This window comes from Citrus clementina, unplaced genomic scaffold, assembly GCF_000493195.1.
Source record: "Citrus clementina cultivar Clemenules unplaced genomic scaffold, Citrus_clementina_v1.0 scaffold_3, whole genome shotgun sequence".
Classification (NCBI taxonomy): domain Eukaryota; kingdom Viridiplantae; phylum Streptophyta; class Magnoliopsida; order Sapindales; family Rutaceae; genus Citrus; species Citrus x clementina.
The window spans coordinates 48997932-49014766 of record NW_006262339.1 but is presented as its reverse complement, the minus strand read 5'-3'; the positions used below and the strand labels follow the sequence as shown (position 1 = coordinate 49014766).

Below are 16835 nucleotides of genomic sequence, written 5' to 3'. Positions count from 1 at the left end.
ATGAGACATTGGAGAAAATTATAAGAGCAGTAAACCCAAAATCCTGAAACATGGTTACCACTAATTTATTTCATACATCAGTCAAGGAACCACTTCTGAGCATCAAAGGACCCAAAGGCTTCTTTGAATGAGAAGAAGAAGACTGAAAAGCCTCTATCTTTGACTTGCATTTGGAGTGGGTCTCTTGTTCTCCTTTCTTTTCCTCTAAACACTTCTTCAAAGCCTCAGCTTCAACTTCAGACATTGCCTCCTCTGTCTTGCCTCTAACTCCATCAAAACCATTCAATCCCTTTTCCGTATCCATTGCAACAACAATCACCGAATCTGCAAGCTTCCAAAATTTCAACGCTTCCCTGCAAGATCATTCATAATTTACCGCAAAGGTTAATCAACAGAACTAAAAATCTATAAAAACATTAAACTGTTCTGCTTCAATGAAGACTTGCCAAAACAACAACAACAATAATAATAATAATAATTCTTTGGGTATAAAAAATTCTCACTTTTTCTCCACAACCTAATTGTTGTATAAGAGAATTTAGCCTCAAAAAATAACTTTATAAAACATGGATTATAGTGGATTGCCAAAAAAAATTAACAAATTGAGAAATCTTGAAAAGAAAGAAGGAGTTCATCAACTTACTTACTGGGCAGGAGACCGAAAGAGAAGGAGCGACTGACAAGTTGGCTGGCAAGAGAGCTTGTATGTCTATTTTGTACTCTACTAAACGCATATACAATAAACCAAAGGTTAGAGCCACTTCCTCCTAATTGCGAGGGTAGTTGTCCCGTAAAAATATCGTGAGAGATTTAATTCTTTCTTTATATCGGAATGAATGTGTTTTTTTTTTTTTTTTAAATGTCAGTGGAGTTGACGTCCCTCCAATATTAAAGAGGATTAAAAGTTTGGATAATACTATATAAAATTTAATATAAATTAGCTCCAGTAATTATTTGATTGTAAATATCAGTTGTAGTCTCATGTAATTAAAAAAATGCATAGAAAATAAAGCAATCCATCATGCATCCTAATATTTAAGTCTCAATTGTTGTAGTATGTATTTATTAGAAAATAAATTAAATTATTTTATAAATTATTGAATATATTCTATAATATTTAAGTCTCATAGTAGTTTCATTTTGTGACGAATAGAATATGTATTAAGATTGCGTTCACCAATCAGTAATTGAAATAAGTTGGAATCGGAATGAGGATTGAAATTATAATAAATTGTTTACTTTTAATTGTAGCAATCGAAATTGAAATGAGCTATATTGTCATTGATGTGTTTACTTTGTCTTAAAATCATAATGGACTCTTATAAGTAATTGAAGTGACCTAAGTTGATTATTGTCATTATTTATTATAATATTTGTGGTTGTTGCTGTTGTTATTATTGGTAAAATTATCATCATCATTAATAATAATTACAAGAATAATAACAATAACAATAATACAATAATATATTAATATTTTATTGGGACAAAAGTGAAATTATGAAATTTAAGTAGAGTAAAATAAAGAGTTCAAGAAATGAGAATTTAATTCCGAATCACTCAAATTAAGTTTCCATTTCAAAAACATGTGGATCCGCATATTTCATTCTTATTATCACTTTTATTTTGATAAGTAAATACCATCAATTATTCCTATTTAAATTTCGATTTTCCAATGTCATAAGCAAACGCACCATAACATTTAAAATGATTTAAGGAGAAAAATAAAAATAAAAAAGAGAGATTAAGCAGTTGCAACATGTTCCTTACCTTGTTATGCTTGGCCAACAGATTTTTAACAGGTCTTGGGTCCTGAAACTCAATCTTTAACCAAGTCTTAGATAGAAATATAGAATACGGTTTAGCTCAGCTCATGAATGTGACATGAACACGCGTGTATGTGTAAGTAATAATTTTTTTTTTTTGAAAGGCAATTCCTAAGTTACAAATTTTCGGAGAATCTCGGTCGTTCAAATGTACTAAAATCTAATCCAACGGACGGTTATCAATTTGTGGGAAGGTAGTAACACGAGAGAAACCGGCTGAATTGGTTAGTTTTAGGCGATGGGCAATTGGGAAAAATGGAACAGAAAATGATCTAATGATTGTGAAGGACAAAAAACTAATAAAATTTATAATTTTCCCTTTTTGGTTGTCGATTTTAACTTTGATCAATGTTGTTGATTATTGATGGAAAATGCTTATTTGAAATTTTTTTTAATAAACTAATCCTGATTTAAAATTTTAAATAAATATTTATGAATTTTGGTGCACATGTGGCATATTTTTACCGGTCAACTAGCCAATTCACATGCTATAAGTTAACGTAACTAAGGGAGAGCCTGATTGGAAACCATGATAAGCCCTCACACCTGAGACTCAGATTGCAACAATTTTTAAATTAAACTTAATTTAAGAAAATCAAAATGAGATGCAAGCTTAATGTATTAAAATTAAATGAATTAACAAACCCCTTTTGTCATTGTAAATTTGTAACAGTTGTGATGAACGAAATCTGAAAATGTAAAAACATTAAGCTTGCATCTCATTTTGATTAAGCTTAATATATCTGAATGTGACGACGACGCAGAGGAAGAACAGGTTATATTTGTGAAGTAAGCCAAGCCCCACTCGGCCATTGACAACTCAAATCTGCTTTGCGTACTCTTTTTTAATCCAACATGTCCCGACGGCTGCAGTTGTTGATTTAATCTCAGTGGGCCGTGGGGCTCCGTTAATTTAAAATCATACCCAAAACTTTCAATTTAAAAGTCCTGTACAAATTAGAAAACACTAATGTATGCAAGGCAAGTAGACTTCTTTAACCCAAATCCAAAAACCTTCTTCCTTATTTTTTTTCTACAAAAGCTCGCTATCAAGCAGTAAAACAATAGTAAGAGTGGCAAAATTATCCGACATTATATGCGTACTCCAACTCCAAAGCCGAGAGATTGTCGAAACTAGCGTGCGCTTCCCAACTGCAAATTAAAAGAAACCGAGCATAATTTTTATCACAGCAGCACCAGCTGAACCTAAAATATCATTACTAATTTGACCATATTTTTACCTCACCCAAAACCTAACTTAATCCCCTCAGGTCTCCTATTCTATATTTCATAATTCAAACCATTACATGTCACACAACAAAACCAGTGATACCTGCCACACCCCCGGCATCATATTCATAGTTAATGATCATGATGCCAAGCTATCACAAATAGCCGACTATATTGAATTAAATCAAGAACTACGAGAGGACAAGTTAAAAAGAAATGGCATCCAAAAAATTTACAGTAGCAAGTGTTGGTACCAGTCTACTTTCATCATTGATCCACTCCGGTTCTATGTTTGTTCGAAGAAAATGCTTAGCTAATTCCATGCGTCTAACCAAAAAATCACCCCTTCGTCCAATTTTTCGATCTTCCCAGTCATTACCGGCGGGCCCTTCTTCCCCTAATTCTTTCCATTCTAACAAGGAATAATCTAGAATAATGCGCAATACATATGCATCCACAAAATAGTGATTCCTAGAAACGTGAAAGACAATTAAACCGTGTTTTACAGTGCAAATAATAGAAGCACAATGCTTGCACAATAAGAATATATAACATAAGAGACGCATGCATCATGCTATAGAATATGTGCATGAGCTTTTATTATATTATGAGGGAAAAGAGATGAGAGCAAGATTGATGAGCATGAAACGGCTATATATCATTCTAGAGATATTCTACTCAGATCAATGGGTAAAATGAAACAATTGTCTCTATATATACAACAAGCCTCTGAACCGGACGGTCCAGATGGGGGGTTACAAAAGGTTAGTTAGTCAAGCATGTCCCAGACCAGGCCATATGGCAGTGAGCGCATCTTCACATTTTCTTCCCCATGGAGTATGGACCCATGTCTGCCAGAACCCCCCAACCCCCTCCTCCCTCGAAAAGAATGCCTCTCTCAACAGCTCTCTTAACCACCAAACCACAAGGGCAAGCCCAAGATCAAGTCTTGCAGCCAATTATACAAAACAAAAGAGAACACAGATTTACCCATTGAGGGGGTGGCTCACCCCAGATCAAATCAAAAATGAAGTTAAACCTAAAATCAACTATCATCATCCACAGCACCAATGTATGTGAGGTCTGTGCGCCTCACCCTTATGGCCCCTTTAAGCCAGCTGGCAGCTTGAAGATTAGCTTGGTCACCACTGCCTATGGCTGCAGTATTACTCGAAGATGGGCCTGATCCTGCACCATCTTCCAAGAGTGTCCATGGGTCTATCTCCATATCACTATCCTGCTGCAATGGAATTGGCTTGGACTTCCCTGTGTTGGTCGCGGATCGTGCCAAAGGAACTGGATTTCTCTGAGGTAGGTTTAGATTTCCAGGGGATGCCCCAGAAACTGAGATGCTAGGTTGAAGTGATGCAAGTGCAGCCACTGGGACAGATGGTGGCTGGCAAGTGAGAGAGCATCGCACAGAAGGTAATAATATAGGTATGGCAGCTTGGATACGCCATCTAACAGTGTCAGGTAGTTGCATGTGATCTAAGTCATTCTGCACCCACAGACATAATTTCAGAATCAGAAGAGTCAATTATTATCTGAATTTTCAAATTATCTTTATTGACTGAAGATTTCAGGTAAAAGGAGAGAATATACACCAAGATCTCAAGAGTCAGGTGCAGAGATGAAGAAAAAGGCTTATTTTCATGTCCATGATGGGAGCAGTTAAACCCCCAATGCCATTTATATTATATAGTCCAATGAAAAGTAAAATTAAAGGAAAAAAATTAAGACCTTCTAAAAGTTTTTCCTAAAAATCATACATGTTTATATTATATAGTCCAATGAAAAGTAAAATTGAAGGAAAAAAATTAAGACCTTCTAAAAGTTTTTCCTAAAAATCATACATGTTAATAGTGTCAAGATGGACACTATTAACCATGTCAAACTTCCTTACAGAAATTTTAGAAAATAACCATGAAAAGATAGCTAAACCTACAGACTAAAGAGAATAAATATCCCAAATTTAATTCGATAAAGTTAAGAGTTAAATCATCGCGAATAATATACATAGTTTTGAAAAGTATTCCATTGATGAACAAACCTGCAAACTCTCTGCTATCTCACGATCAAACCCAGAAGAGTCCTTCAATGTGTTGTTGCTAGACTTGAAGGCCGGCTTTGGCCGCAACCAACTTGGCTGGCAACTACTCAACAAGCCATAGAGGACCAACAATAACCGATCAAAAAGACTTTCCCCAGAAAAATCTGCGGAAGGTACAGAAGAAGCCTCAGGCAGTGACTCCACCTCTCTCTTTGACTGAGGGCTCTGCGTGGGATAAAAGGAGAGGTCTGCATCCTCATGAACAACCCGACTCCCAAGTAGACGGAGAATTACAGAGGCAAGCAAGTACCTCATGTTTCGGCCAGATGGCTCCCTGGAAAATTCAACACATGGACAACTTAGCAAATTTCTACATCCACTATTGCAACTTAAAAGAAGCACAACTAAAATATGCAACCAATACAAGATGAGTGTTATTTAATATCAAAGATTGTATCATATTCAAGTTTACCCTCTGATTACAAGGAAGCACAATTGTGGAGAAACAATATACATGACTGGGATAAATTTGCAATTCAAAATTTTCACAATGATGCAAGAAGCAAGTACCTTTATAATGAAACAGGCAGGTGACAAACACACACACAAAAAAAACACTATTTGTTGGACTGAAAGCAAATCTTTTCTTTACAGTTCCCCCAAGTACCCTAAGCAGCACAGACAACGAAACCAATATTGAAACCAAACACGGAAGCACCAGATGGGAAAAACAGCAAGAAAACATGATTGCTTTTGCTAAATGCCAACATTTGCTACCAACATAATAGTAAAGGAAAAAAGTGAAACAAAACTGACATTGCAAGAGCAAAATTTAAAAATAAAACCAAACAGAACCATAGCTAAAGTTTAGACAAATATTATATAATTACCCGTCCGTATAGATGAGAGGCAGCAATCTCAGAAGAAACTGCAAACGCAGTGACATAGATGCTCGCAAAGCAGCAGGGGAGGGTGGTGCAGGATCAGCTGTAGCAGCTAGTCGTCTGGCCAATCCAGGGCTTCCACCTCTTATACTTTTGCGATTACTGCCTTTATTTGAAGGAACTTCAATTCCAGAAGGAACTGATCCTGTCAGCTTATTTGCTCCACGAGTAACAGCACTAATCTGCTGCTCAATGTTATTCAACTGCTTGATCAAATCATTTGCAAAGGTATTGCGTGAGTCATCAGAGCTCTGATCTATGCATGGAAGAACCAACTCAATGAATGCCCTCTCAGTCACGTGCTGCTGGCCGATGCTGGTGCCTTCAGCATCAAATAATGGATTGGACCCTTTCCCATGTCGTTTTGAGTCAATGCCTTCTTCCACCACTTCTCCTTCTTCAAGAGAGGTAGCTTCCAGCTTCTTCTTATCTCCCCTGTTTAAACCAGGACCAAAACCAGAATTAACCCAGCCCCAAGGCTTCCAAAACTGGGCCTTAGTTGAAAGGCCTTTACTCTCAGCAATATTAACAAGACGCTGTCTAATGGTTTTCCGTCCAAAGAGAACATCATGTCCACCTAGGAACCATTTAGCCTGCAACAACATCGAATCCTCTAGCGACCTCCCAAAAAGATGGACCAATTCTGAGAACAGAGGTGCAGCATCTGGTCTGACCAATAACCTTGTAAGGATAATCTCAATAAAATTGTTCTCATTCTCAGAAGCAGCAGCTTTTTCAGGACTAGGTGATAAAGAACGAATGGCTTCGGCTAAGGACATTTCATGGTTCTCCAGTCTATCAATCAGGGCTTGTTCGTTCAAAAGAAGCCTGAGCTCAACCCACTGCCAATGAAACTTTGCCGGTTGCAGGGAATCCAGTACATGCACAAGCTTATCCAAAAGCTTTGCTTCATTCTCTGCACGATGACTTTTGGATTCAGTATGTCCAGAAACTCGATTAAAGTCCTCTGGTTTAAAAAGGGAGGATGGCATTTTACAATCAATGATAGCATTTAAAAAAAGCCTTGCACGAAGAGGAACAAATGCCATCAATTTCAACTGCAAGTCCAGACCATTCAGTTCCAGCATTGCTGCAAACTCAGCATCAGTGGAATCTGCAGTCACAAGATTGTAGAAACCCTGACAGTCTCTCAGACATACATCCCTGAAAGGCAGGTGTCTTATGGCATCATTGATGGCCATTGTTAAAGACTGATACATTTGATGGATATCTTCACGGACTGCAAGGCTATTGTTCAGAATGAATGGCCTCCACAGAACAAAGGCAAATATTAAATATGCAGGTGGAAAGACTAAGCTAAGAGGAAGCATTCGCTGCATTCTTGAAAGAGCTACTATAGATGGTTCGCCCAAGAATTCCACAACTAGTCCATCAGAAACAGTTCTACAGTTCCCAACAAGTAGCCTAAACCAATGCACGTGAACTTCAATTGAGTTGTCCAGTTTAAAAGTCCCAATTGAACGGGCACTTCCATTTGAATTGGATTTTGTACTCCTCACAAACTGAATCACATCCAGTCCTTCCTTTAATCTAAAGACAGTAACCATTCTTTCCAGGCTGGTAACGCCGTGAAGAACAGCACCAACAACGAGTGCAGAAATAGCAGCTGTGACTTTTGAAGTTCTCCCAGAGGCTACTTTTGAGGAGCTGTTTAATATATCATTTGACATATTTGCATTAGGATCATGGGCTTCAGGAGATGACTGAAACTGACTCCGAGCAGCCTTTCCAGGAGTAAAAACTCGAGCAAGAGCACAAGAAGCTTCTGTTGCAAGAGCTATCTCAAACACCCGGCTCTGACGCTCTCCAAGTGCTTCCTTCAGCAAGCATAAGCAAGTTATATATATACGCAAAATGCGCCTGGCAAAGCTTAAGGAACCTGTGGTAGACGCATAATTTTGATAATTACTGCCAGCTGTAAAATCATGAATTTTCACCATAGTTGGTATTACATTTCCAACAATGGCAGAAACCGCAGATGACAACAAAGATGGATCCCCTTCTTGAGCAGCACCACCAGTCTGCCTGAAGCAGTCCATCAATCCAATAATTATTTGTTGAGCAATCTGAGATTCATCATCTGATTTATCTATAGCAGGATTTCTTGGTGAACCAGCTGCAAATAGCTTTCTCTCTTTATCATAAAAATAATGGAAGGCCTCCTCCATGTGCCTATGCACTACATCTCTCATGCTCAAGCCCACTCTGGACAATTGACCACCACTTATCTTTTGACGCAAATAATCATCAGGATCCTCGATCCCTGCTGGAACTCCAAGTGGAAGTCCCAACTCTCCATCGAGTGATCTTCCAGATTCAAGCTCAGAAAGAAGTCTCTTGTCACAAGTTGCCTTGAAATTCTTCTCCCATTCAATGACACTAGCCATATTGCCGTATTTCTTTAATAGATATCGGGCATAACCATAGGCTGCTGAACCTGAAACTCTGCCATTGGAGGCCATAACTTGTGCAGCACGATGCATTGTAGCAGATAAGGCCTCGGGAATTAGATCTGTTGCAATAATTATATTTTCATACCTGGAAAAAAATTTGACATCGATGTAAGAAAAGCATTAAATTCATTCATTCATCCAACATCTACACACGAAAGCCACACCACGAACAAAAGCTATTTACAAAAAAAAGTCAGAACCAGAAAAAATCATAGATGCTGAATTTGACAGTAAAACAGACAGCTCCCTCAAGGAAAGAAGAAGGAATCATTCATTACTAACTCTAAAATAAACGAGAACAAATAATTGGGAAAACAGATGTACTTACTGCACAATGTGGACAGTAAAAATACGAAATACTCAACTGTTTGTTTAGATTAAAACAAAAGCATGTTGGATGCAATATAATTCTAGCTGTCTACCAGCACATCTTGCTGGTAAAAGAGAACTGGGAAAAAGATTAACTGATTAAGATCAACCCAATGATAATGAAAGCATATGAAAAGAGTGATATAACAGCAATCGCTACAAAGATATCAATATATTTGGAGCAAAAGAGACTTAAAGGATTGGATTGCCTACTTAATTCAAATAGACAACAAAGAGAATCAAACAGACATCAATGCAGCAGCAACCAAACTATAGCAGGCAAAGCATAAAAGGCATGATAAGTCAAATTCAAATAACACACGTTAGAAAGAAACTATTCTGTAAACTGCACCTTCGTAGGGACGATAACAAAAATGCCTCTCCCACTCCGCATGCATGGTTTTCAGCATTCCTTGACAGCATCAGAATGTTCCTACCACTATTAATTGTTGAACTAGGACTATTTAGAACCTTTGGCAGCAACCAAAGAAGAAATTTGGCAGCAGAAACTAAATCATCACAAACATCCATGAAATATAGTATAGCAGATAACTCATCCTCACTAAGCCTCCAGCGCCCAGAAATCCTACCATCAACTGGAACAAAAGACCTATTAAATTGGCCAACCTTGGCAGCAGTCTTCTCAGCTTCTTCAATATGCTGCCTAGCTATAGATATCAACCAAACTGTGACTGTCCTCTTCTCCACATATCGGAGTTTCTTTAAAGCCTTTCCTATCGAAACAATATCTCCATAACAGGCGGTCCTGACACCATCCATTGACTTAAGCGTTTCTCCTTCCACTCCAGTTTTATGGTGAGGGCAGCTTCCTTTGTTATCACATACATGACTTGTTGATGCTCCCTGGCTACCTTCAATCCTAGCAGCTGCTAACTGAGCAAGACTTTGAGTTCTACGGACAGTCTTTTGCCTACCCCTAGAGACCTGCTTGGTTGACTTAAGTGGTGGATCAGCTTTGTAAGACTCTAAGGGTTTAGGTCCCTTTCTCACCCACCACAAATCTTCATCATCAGAATGAATCGGTGAAGAAATTTGCAGAACTGAACTTCTATCCTCGCATAACTTTTGCCTCTTAACCCGTTTACAATCTTCACACCCAGGTGTACCTTCTGAAAGATCCATCTTACTACTTACTGCCCCCAGAGACCTCTTAACACTACCTTGAGATTCATCCAACCCTGAGTCTGCAGATGTAGCAGAGGAGCTTGGGAGCTGCAGTATCACTGCAATGGAGGCCTTCAGTTCTTCAATGTCAGCATCACTTTTCCCACTTCTACCAGATGATATACCAGTAGTTGGCTGGATGGTTTTCCACTGATCAGCTAAAGAAGGAGAAGCACCATCTCTTCCGCCAGCCATGTGACGCTTTTGATTCTGAGCTGCTACATTTACATAGATAGATTGATCAAAAAGAAGCTCATGAAGGACAAGGCGGCGCTCATTTGAGTAAACATGTATGGCCTCTGAAAGTTGAGACCCTTCAGCAATCCTTGCTTCTTCCAAAGCAACACGAAGAAACAGCCCTGGAAGCACCTTTAAAATTCTATGGTGTCTCCTCCTCCTGTTCAGGTCAAGACCATTCATGTCCAAAATTCCACTAACCATCAGCTGCCTCACATATGCCTGAGGATAAAATATGCCTGCCCGTACAAGTTCCATAATGAAATGTTGCACACGCTTGACACCCTCTCTTTTGTGAATCTCATGTTGATCAATCCAGCAAACTATGATATCATGCAAAGGTCCCGGAGTTTCAAATATGTCAGACGAATTTATTCTCAATCCATCTAAACGATTGGCGTTGTTTTTGATTTCATAGCCATTTCCCTGAAAATTCCTATTAGCATAATTATTCCGTTGACGGGAACCCTTAGCAAGGTTATCAATAATACCAAGGGTACTCTCAGATTTGCGACGAGGCGGAGTGTGCAAATCTCTTATCTTTTGCTTCAAAAGCCGAATAGCAACATATATCTGTGAGAAATCTTTTCTACCTGTGAACTTCATGCCATGGGGCGGAACAGTTCGAAAATCCCGGAAATCACATGTTGCCCATTCACAAATAAAGAATACTGAGCAAACAGACGACAAGCTTACAGTTCCAATCCACTTCAGAGATGATCTTAAGCAAGGACTAACTTCCGCAATCCAACTTTCATCAAGAGCTGCATCACAAAGATCTTCAAAGAGATGTTTGTAAGCCTCTCTAATATCTCCTTGTAAAAGAGCTTTGTCCAAGGCCTGCACAGCTTTAGCCACGCTGTGACCTGGATAGCCAGGGCTTGCATCCTTTGCAAGATTATCTGCACGTCTCTGAATGGCTGAAATAACATTATCAAAGGACAAGGATTGATATTGTGCATCAACCGCTTTCCCCCTAAACACACAGATAGCGTCAGTTGAGTAATTCTTCATCTTTCCTACATCTTCAGATGCCTTTGACACAAAATTCCCGTCATTTGCAGCATAAGATACAACACAGGATGGTAAAGGGAAACAATCCAAAGCAACAAATGTATCAGGTACTGCCAGTATCAAATATCGAAGCATCTCAGCCAGAGCAGAAATTGTGTATGCCCTCCGAGAATTATCTACAAGATCGGATCCTCCCGGAGAAGGTTCGCGAATAAAATGAGTTGCTATCCCCACTAGAGAGCGTACATATGTTTGGGATGAAACAACAGTTTCTAAAACACCATATATGATAGGTAATACCAGCTGCAAAATCTCGAGCAATTCTTTATCCTGACATACATCACAAGCAAGACCAAAGCAATGAAACATAAATTCAACAAACCAACAGATTTATGTTACTAAAAGAGAACATAGGCAATGTACCACACGCAAAAAGTAGATCTTCACTAAAAAAGAAATGATGAGCACAGCACAACGAAAATATACCTTTAGTTGATTTAGAACCCACTCGATGATGTAAGAAGGAAGAAGGAGCCCTTCTGCAAGGTGCCATTGGACAAGCCGCACCATATACCACCATTTGAAATGGAGGGAAGGCTCCTCACTATTAATGACTGCTGCTGGATCACTCCTTTGCTGAGGGGACCCGGTATAAAGCGTTTGTGGGGACCGATCTCTGCTGTATTGAGTAGAATGAGAATTATTTCTCGAAAAGAATTCATCCAGGAGGTGTTGTAAATAATCAATGACATCTTTTGTCCAGATCTCAGTGCGAGAAAGCTGAATTTTGTCCTGTGCCCCAGATAAAGAATTTGCAGAACCATGACGAACCTGAAAATATACAACCATAACCTGCTGTTTACTATGATTTTTTAAAAAAATTTACTTTGATAACACTATAATAATCCAAACCTCCATACCTGATTAAGATAAGTTACTTTTATGAACCAAGTTGCTCTCAGCAACGGGACATTATTTCGGATAAGAACTTCAAACAGGGATCTTTTCCTATACCCATGAGGAACATGATCGGCCAAAGAACGTAATCGTTTATGCTGCTGTGATAAACCCTAAAATGAAGAAAAAAATTGGGAAAAAGATTAGAAGTTATTAAAAGGATAAAGAAAGAATATAATAGATTCATACCTCAATCCATTTCTTCCTGAATTCTTCACCACATGGCCTTTGTTCAGGAAAGACACCAGGCTTAGTTAATAGTGAATCAGAAAGAGGCACGCCATAAACTTGACCAGCCTGTCATAGCAAGCATAAAAGTACAACTCTCAATTTCCACGATGCAATTAGATCTTAATAGTGTTCTATACGTATTTATGCACCTAGGCGCATAACAAGAATAGTTCAAAGGCAAAACACGTGTAGGCCAAAGATTTGGATTTATTAATTTCAGATAAAGAAATTTCCTGAAAATGAAAAGTATTTAAGAATGCAATGTATTACCTTACGCTTCTGGGCACGTGATTCATTAATTGCCCTGAGGCATTTTCTGATTGCCTGTAAAAAGGAACAAATTAGTTTACACCATCATCGAGACCACCAGAAATTTTCATTAGTCAAATCCTAACATGGAGAAAGTTGCAGAATCTAAATGGTCATCATAGATTCATATATCAATCACTCACCTCTCTGCACTTCAGTACAACAGGCTTATTAAAAGTTTGAGCTTGAGTCAGTGATATCTCTCTGACTTCCTGATCACAGCATGTAGGAACAATTAAGAATTATAGCATCCAGAGGAGACAAAAAATTTTCCCATCTCATTAACATATTTGCAAGGAAACACGGATAGGCACGATAACGAAAACCAGAGGACTATTCATTCAGACTAAATTACATGTTCATTCAGAAAAATGATGACTGTGATCCTTACACGATCATGTCAAAGGACCTATATATTTGGAGCGCATGTTTATTACCATTATCCAGTGATTTCTTAATAAGATAAATCTTAAGAATCCTGAACATATCAACAGAAGCTTTCTCCTTAAAAACAAGTACAAATATTGGGAAAAGAGGTAAAACTTAGCACAGGTGTTCTCACAAAGATGATCTTACAATTAAACAGATCAATAAGCAAATGACATCTACACCTGCATGCCACCACTTGAAAAAGGTAATGAACATAGATGATTATGACATCGTACCTCAAGTCCTTCGACGGTCTCCTTGTATCCATTCTGCACATATTCTCTCGTGAGAGTCTCCTCGGGGCAATTGGGAGTCTGCGGGTGAAAATCAGGCGGCCCAAGTCTGATAATCAAATCATTACAAATAGAAACATGGATAAGAAAAAACATCCAGCAGAACACCAAATAAAATACTTATGAAGAAACATACCAAAAGCAGCAACTTCTACAAGTTTATACGTAACCTTAGAATTATACTTAAATTCCAATCCCTCAAACACTCAGTTAAATAGCTGCATAAAGAGAACCCAATTAACTAATATACTGCAGAAATTACCGTGAATTCAGAGATTCTTTGTCACACTTCAACTTGTATGGCGTTAGCTGAGTTGACCTCCTGCAAAAATGAGAACAATTCACCAAGTTACAAGGGAATAACAGCAGTTTATTTTCACTAAAAAAGTTTAACAATAACCCAACAGAAAAATAAAAAAAAATATTGAAAAGCTCTCTTCAAGGTATGACCCCAAGCCCTTAACTGCAACTTTGTCATGCTGGAAAATCTTCAGAACACGCCACAGTTTCTTTAGATAAAACTTAACATGTGTTTAGGGAGAGAGTGGACCATCAACAGCACTAGCAGAGTTTCTATAACCATTACCGAGAATTTATAGAGAAGTTCGCAGGCAATGAAGAAGAATCAGCTCGAGTAGCATCCCTAGCTGACGTACCACTTATTGCACTGTTATTTACTGCACTAGTGCAGCTGGTAGGATGATACCTTTGCATTTCTCCCAACTATCACCGGCATACTGCTTTCAACATCAAACCACTACAAGCTGTACAAGCTAAACTGCATTTGAAAAAACGCCTGCTGCATCAGGTCTAGCCAAAGCAAGGAAACTATGATCTACGAAGTCAAACAATTTCCACACTAAGAAATAGACATATAAATTGGATACTAAAACAATGAACTCAGTTATCACCTCACGCATTAAATATCTACAAGTTAAATGCAATAGACTTCCGTCAAAAAGTGCTATCTGACCTGTCAAAAAGCGTATTGCAATGTATTAAGCACGTGCATATATTTTAAAAGAAAAAGTCAAACAGGGGAAGCTTAACTAAACGACAGACAATTACATAAATAACCAAGAGAGCATATTCCAAATTTGCAAATTGAAACCAAAAACGTTCTTATATACACCCTATTGATATAATATACTGCATAATAGTTCTAAATCCAAGATGTAATTTCACAGAATATTTGGAGGATAGGTCAAATCTAAATTCAAGATGGAATTTCACTGGATATTCGGAGGATGGGTCAAATCTAAATCCAAGATGGAATTTCACAGGATATTTGGAGGATAGGTCAAAACCGTTAACTCTAAATTGCAGACACATCAAAACCAGGTATTTGTGGAACTTTGCACCATTCAATTGACACAACCCAAAAGTTTGGAGCAGCAGCATTAACAATGCACACCAAGTAAAGGGTGCAAGCCCTAACTAAAATGGGAGTTGAACATAACCAATAATTAGGAGTTGCCGCCCATCTACAAGAAATATCCAATCAAAAATAAAATGGTGAGGCCATAAATATAAAAATTTGGAATAAATTCTTACTCTATAATTTCAAATAAAAAGAATTTCAAATGGGAAAAATAATTAAAAGCTAGCATTTCAAAGATGTAACCACTAAGAAGTTACAAATACATGCCCAAAATCATCAGCCAGAAAGAAAAACAGAAACAGATTAATCAAAACGCTTTGATCTGCAAGTACAAATCCTAAATCAATAAAAAATATTCAAAATTCGAATTTTTTCCCTCCTAAAATTACGAACCGAAATCCAGGATCAGTTAAAAACCAAAGCGAAACAGAAAAATCAATCAAAAGCAGAACAAACAACACCATGTCCACAAAAAGCACAATAATCAAAGTGAATCACACAAATTCCGAACTGCAGCAATAGAATTTGACTTGCTAACCACGAATTCAAAGACTAAATCACAAAATCTATAACCAAAAAACAACCTAAACTGAACATAAATCAAAATTAGGGTTTATGCATAGCTCCAATTTCCAGGGTCAAGTGAGCTATTGCAGATACTCAAGGTGAGGTTTTTTGGACATACCAGTAAAGCTAGGGTTTTGATGGCAAAATCGTAAATTACAAAATAAGTTAAGGATAGAATGGGAACAGAACGAAAGATTTGGATTTCGCGAGCGAGCGACCGAGCGGGCGAGCGAGAGACGAGAGAAGGAAAAATTTGGATTCAGAAAATTAAATTAGGGTTATCGAAAACCGAAAGAAGAAGAGTCTCGGGCTTTGACTCTTTTTTAGCTCTTTATTTTTTTTATATTTGTTTTTTGTTTGCTGACGATGACGATGATGCCTCTGTTGTATGTTGTTGCTTCCTGTGCTAAAACAATAAAAGCGAGAGCCGGAGTGATATACTGTATTTAAAACATTTATAATTTATTATTAAATATATGCCCTTTTTTCTTTGTCTATTTCCTTTTTTTCCATTTAATTTCCGGCGACGTCTGGGTTTACGCGCTTCCAATTGCATTTTATTTTGTGCGACGGTTAATCATTAATTTATAACCAATGCTAGCCAACTCAATATTCATGTCCTAATTTGAAGCTCGACTAATGTGTCATTTATTAATTAATTAGTAGTTAAATAATTTTATATTTTATGTATTTTATTATTTATTAAAAAAATAATATATGTCATTACTTTAAGTTAAAACTCAAAGAATAAAATCTCAAATATGATTATTAATTTATGAAATTTTATAAATAAAAATAAAACATGGGCTGATTACTAACCCCTTTTAAAACACCGTTATTTATTAGATTTAAGCTAAATTAATGGAGAAAATTTACTAAAATTAAATATTAAAGAATTTTAATTTTTTTTAGGTAGATTCCACCCCAAATCTTTCTCCCTCTTATATTTTCTATATCCTTTTGCACGTGTTTTCTCTCTTCCTCTCTTCTCTTCTCTTCTTTCGTTTGCTTTTTTTTTTTTCTTTTCTCTTTCTCAGCCAAAAATTTCTTTACTCCCTCCAAAATCATCTCAAAACTCTTTGTTTCATACTGTGGCATATTATTATGTACTAATTAGTTGCTTATATTGATGCTTATACATTATTTATTATTAATATGAATTTTTTATCGGGACATAGAAAACGACCTTGGTCTAACTTGGGAAAAGCTAATTCGCATGTCGTTGAGTGATTGTACTAAAGGGGTTAGGTAATTAACTGTGACAATTTTAGGGTTCATATTTGGAACTTATGTTAGTGCACTATAGTTTTGTACAAATTGGATTTTATAGAAGTTTCTTTTT

General features: G+C 37.3%; 1 protein-coding gene and 1 long non-coding RNA gene across 3 annotated transcripts; both read right to left on the bottom strand.

Moving 5' to 3' along the window:
* Window positions 1-32: 32 nt before the first annotated feature.
* On the bottom strand, window positions 33-777 carry LOC112100392. Its single transcript, XR_002906753.1, has 2 exons — window positions 644-777; window positions 33-353 (listed from the first exon to the last, which is right to left on the bottom strand). It is a non-coding gene; the product is annotated as an uncharacterized LOC112100392 (long non-coding RNA).
* A 2909-nt stretch (window positions 778-3686) lies between these two features.
* LOC18047021 (mediator of RNA polymerase II transcription subunit 12) lies at window positions 3687-16023 on the bottom strand. 2 transcript variants are annotated; one of them, XM_006444974.2, is made up of 14 exons: window positions 15612-16023; window positions 14457-14518; window positions 14132-14323; window positions 13808-13867; window positions 13489-13594; window positions 12967-13035; window positions 12785-12838; window positions 12473-12580; window positions 12247-12396; window positions 11813-12157; window positions 9243-11656; window positions 5994-8606; window positions 5104-5437; window positions 3687-4551 (listed from the first exon to the last, which is right to left on the bottom strand). In XM_006444974.2, the coding sequence occupies exons 3-14, from the start codon at window positions 14257-14259 to the stop codon at window positions 4099-4101; spliced, it is 6834 nt and encodes a 2277-aa protein (XP_006445037.1). In that variant the 5' UTR covers window positions 14260-14323; window positions 14457-14518; window positions 15612-16023; the 3' UTR covers window positions 3687-4098. The 2 variants fall into 2 exon arrangements, with proteins under 2 accessions (XP_006445037.1, XP_024043798.1); XM_024188030.1 differs by lacking the exons at window positions 14457-14518; window positions 15612-16023 and having other exon boundaries at window positions 14010-14225.
* Window positions 16024-16835: the final 812 nt, after the last annotated feature.